At 40.0% G+C, this 4552-nt stretch overlaps 1 protein-coding gene across 5 annotated transcripts in view; it reads left to right on the top strand.

Moving 5' to 3' along the window:
* ANK3 (ankyrin 3, node of Ranvier (ankyrin G)) overlaps positions 1-4552 on the top strand; it is a 381124-nt gene that overhangs the window by 360814 nt on the left and 15758 nt on the right. For all 5 annotated transcript variants that reach the window (XM_010839398.1, XM_010839394.1, XM_010839395.1 and 2 more), the window contains one exon: positions 737-824. In XM_010839398.1, coding sequence (XP_010837700.1) covers positions 737-802 — 66 coding nt within the window. In that variant the 3' untranslated portion in view covers positions 803-824. The remainder of the gene's footprint in view (positions 1-736; positions 825-4552) is intronic.

The raw sequence follows: 4552 nt of genomic DNA, 5'->3' as shown, positions 1-4552 counted from the left end.
AAAAAAAAAAAAAAAAAAAACTTCAATACCTGTGTTTACATAAGAAAAAACTAAACTGAAAATTTCTGAGGAGTAATTCAGAAAATTGGAAGGACTACTGTGTTTTCTGTTTTAAGTAGGTTAAAAGCTGAGCATTTGTGCAAACCACTTTGCTCACAGAGAAGTGTGTCCTTGATGCTCAGTGAAGAGAGGTCTTGTTTTATGGAAAAAGGATGCCTACTTTGTCAGGAGTAAGAGGAAGGGCGTGGTAATTTCATGAATTAGAAAAGGTCTCTCAGCCCGACAGCACTTCCATGGTGTTTAGTTCATGATTAGTGCTTTACTGAGAAATTTCCGTCTCATTACAACAGATTGCTTAACATTCTGCTGACTTTAAAAGGCATAAATTATAACTTACTAATATTTTTTACAACGGGGGTTTGAGTGCGTTGAAAGCTTTAGTGATTTCTTCTAGCTTCACAGGAAATGGACAGGCTGTTTGAATGATCACTAATAGAATGAATGATTGTGAAGTATAGTAACATGGTATTCATTCTGATGGTGCTGTCCAGCTTGCCTTGATGCTGCTGAGCTGTGTGGTTAAGGTAAATAGATGGTATTTTTGGACATGAAGTGACAAATTGCTTTAAACTGTCTCACTTACCCTAATCTAGCCTCAAGGAACCAGAATGGAACCTGCTTTTTAATGAAAACTCTTTCACCACGAATCTTAATGTGTACATTCCTTTCAAAACAGGGAGAAGCTTATAAGATGAAGACGAAGAAAGAAATCCGTCAAGTGGAAAAGAAGAGCCATTCATAACAGTAAACGGTCAACCAACGTGGTAAGTGTGCTCAAATCAACAACACTAGCACATCTAATTTCACCAAATAAGTGATCCATGCCTCCTGCACCCTTCCTCTCTTTTTCACGGAATTACAGCTTTGAATATCCAGTATGCATTTGGAGTCATTTTTATGTTTGTGTATACAAATGTTGTTGTTGTTTAGTTGCTAAGCTGTGTCTGACTCTTGTGACCCCATGAACTAGCCTGCCAGGCTCCTCTGTTCATGGGATTTCCCCAGGCAAGAGTACTGGAGTGGGTTGCCGTTTCCTTCTCCCAGGGATCTTCCTGACCCAGGGATCAAACCCGGGCACTGTCTCCTGCATTGGCAGGCAGATTCTTTACCACTGAGCCACCAGGGGAGCCCATACACACACACACTAAAACTATGGCCTCCAGCTCACAGTCCATAGACTTTCTCTTCACAATTTAGTCAGGAATTTAAATGTAAATGATGTTTTCAGAAGCAAGTGTAAATATTGATCATTGAGTCTCCTCCAAGAGCGAAGGCTCAGTGTTTAAGATGCAGTAGCATTGTTCATTCTAACAGGAAGGTTATTTGGCAACAAATAGTTCATATAAATGTACTTGGAAAGTTGTATTGATTCAGTTTCCCACCATTTTTGCAGAACAGCATCTGAGACTATAATTTTGGTTGGAATATATTGGTTGCCAAGTTTAAATGAAGTGACCAAAATCTCTGTGTGCTACTTAATATATTTTGTATAAACAAAGCAAATTAAATAGGAGGCTAATGGGACTACTGTGTTTTCTAAGTTAAAATGTTTAGTGAGCTTTGTTTAAAGTTGTCTGAATTTTTCTTCAGAAAGAAGGGTGTTTTCCTTTAATATTGTTTTCTGAACTTTACTTTGTGCTAGTTCTTCCTACAGAACCACAATTAGAAAGCCCCTATGGGGTGAAAAAGCAGATAGAGCTTTGAAAAGCTCTTTGTAAGTCTGTGAGACAAAGCTGGATGAGTTCTTAGGGCTGTTCACCAAGAGTTTTCGTAGCCCCCAGAAACAAACAGCAAAGAGATCCCAGTTTCCACTTCCATTCATCTGCTGTTCCCCAGTTACCAGAATCCTGGTATTTGGAGTGTTGCCATAAGGAACTGAGAAATCAGAGTCTCGTTGCCCCAAATTTTGTATGTGAGGTGACTGTAACTAAGACCCAAAGAAATTCTTAGTCCCTCCACCGCCAAAAAAACTCTTATTATTTGCCTGCTTATTCACTTAAGGATTGATTTCACTTTCTCTCCATGAGGCTTTCTGCCTAAGGCGCTGGGGAATCACTAGTCAACAACACTAGGGCGGTCCTGGCCCTCACTGACCTTGTGTTTGGAGAGTTCATGGTAGGCAGTCGTTTCAGTATTTCAGGCTTTGAGGAAACTCCTGGGAACTGCAGAGAGCTCTGGAAATAACAACGTTTGCTCTACATCCTCGCCCAGTGCTCCAGGCGTACCCTTCACTTGATTCTCACAGTCAGTCCTCTTGGATTGGTACCTTTATCATCCCCATTTAACAGGCTCAGAATTGCCCAAGGTCACCTAAGTAAAAAGCGGCAGAAATAGGATACAAACCCTAACGGGCAGCTCCGGAGCCCACACTCTTAACCCTGGTAACTGGATGTCTGACCTTGTCTGAGGTGACAGGGAAGGTTTTCTTTGAGAAAATGATGCTTGAGCTGTTTTAAAGGGTGAATAGGACTCAGTTGGGTAAAGAGGAAGACACTGGATGGTGTTTGGGGTAGCCTTCCAGGCATAGGCTACAGCATTTTGCAAAGGCCAGAAGGAGAAAGAAACAAGAAGGGAGAGTAGGTCAGTGCAGCTGGTAGAAGGTTTTGGCCTTGTGTCTGGAGAGGTAAGAAAGATTCCGGTCTCATAAGCCTCTTTCCACTAAAAGTTTAGGTTTTGCATCACTTACTCTAGCTGCAAGACACAGAATGAAGGTAGGTGACCATAATAGATGAGCAGATAACCTGTTAAACTACTGAAGATGCTGGCTTGGGCAGTAAGGATTGTAAGAGGTAGTGACAGTAAGGCTGAATCAAGAGATAGTGACATGAATTGCTTTTTGTCAGATGATAAGGGTGAGAGATGAGAAAATTAAGGATGATATCAGTGAGGCAATATCTAGAATGAACCCACCCATTATTCATGTCTTACTGCTGAACCTAGTAAAAGACATATATTTTTTTTTTTTAATTGAGGTGTAGCTGATTTACAATATTAGTTTCAGATGCATAACACAGTGATCCAAAAGTTTTATAGATTGTACTCCATTCAAAATTTTTATAGATTATACTCCATTTAAAGTTTTTGTAAAATACTGGCTATATTTCACTGGGCTGTACAATATGTCTTTGTAGCTAATTTACTGTACACACCTTAGTCTGTACCTTTTAATCTCCTACCCTTGTCTCGTCCCTTCTGCCTTCCCTCTCCCCACTGGTCACTAATGGTTTGTTCTCTATATCTGTGAGTCTATATTTTGCTATATTCTGTTATTACTTATATGTGGACTAAAAAATAAATATGTATTTGTCTTTCTCTGACTTGTTCACAAACCATAATATTCTCCAGGTCCATCTATGCTGTTGTAAATGGAAAAATTTCACTTTTTAAATATTCCATTCCATATATATATATACACCACATCTTCCTTATCCACTATTTTGACCCACTTATTTTTGCTATTGTTTCGGTTGCCTTAGGAGACATATCCAAAAAAGATATTGCTACAGTTTATGTCAAAAAGTATTCTGTGTTTTCTTCCAGGACTTCTATGGTTCCCAGTATTACTTTTAGGTCCTTAATCTATTCTTAGTGTTTTAGTTTTCTTTTTATATGTTGTGACAAATGTTCTATTCTTATTCTTTGACATGTGGGTGTCCAATTTTCCCAGCATCACTTATTGATGCTTTTCTCCATTGCATATTCTTGCCTGTTTTGCCATAGATTAATTGACCATAAATGTGTGGGTTTATTTTTGGGCTCTCTAGTCTGTTCCATTGATCTGTGTGTGTGTTTTTGTGCCAGTAGCATACTGTTTTAATTACTATAGCTTTGTAATATAGTCTGAAGTCAAGGAGCATCGTACCTCTAGCTCTGTTCTTCTTTCTCAAGATTTCTTTGGCTAATTAAAAAGAATGCAATAATGCCATCTGTAGCAACATCAGTTCAGTTCACTTGCTCAGTCATGTCCAGCTCTTTGCGACCCCATGAATCGCAGCACGCCAGGCCTCCCTATCCATCACCAACTCCCGGAGTTTACCTAAAGTCATGTCCATCGAGTTGGTGATGCCATCTAACCATCTCATCCTCTGTCATCCCCTTCTCCTCCTGTCCCCAATCCCTCCCAGAATCAGGGTCTTTGCCAATGAGTCAACTCTTCACATGAGGTGGCCAAAGTATTGGAGTTTCAGCCTCACCATCAGTCCTTCCAATAAACACCCAGGACCGATCTCCTTTAGGATGGACTGGTTGGATCTCCTTGCAGTCCAAGGGACTCTCAAGAGTCTTCTCCAACACCACAGTTCAAAAGCATCAATTCTTTGGCACTCAGCTTTCTTCACAGTCCAACTCTCACATCCATACATGACCACTGGAAAAACCATAGCCTTGACTAGACGAACCTTTGTTGGCAAAGTAATATCTCTGCTTTTGAATATGCTATCTAGGTTGGTCATAACTTTCCTTCCAAGGAGTAAGCGTCTTTTAATTTCATGGC

This window comes from Bison bison, unplaced genomic scaffold (genome assembly GCF_000754665.1).
Source record: "Bison bison bison isolate TAMUID 2011002044 unplaced genomic scaffold, Bison_UMD1.0 scf7180017864116, whole genome shotgun sequence".
In the NCBI taxonomy this organism is placed as follows: Eukaryota; Metazoa; Chordata; class Mammalia; order Artiodactyla; family Bovidae; genus Bison; species Bison bison.
This window is presented reverse-complemented; position numbering and strand designations above follow the sequence as displayed.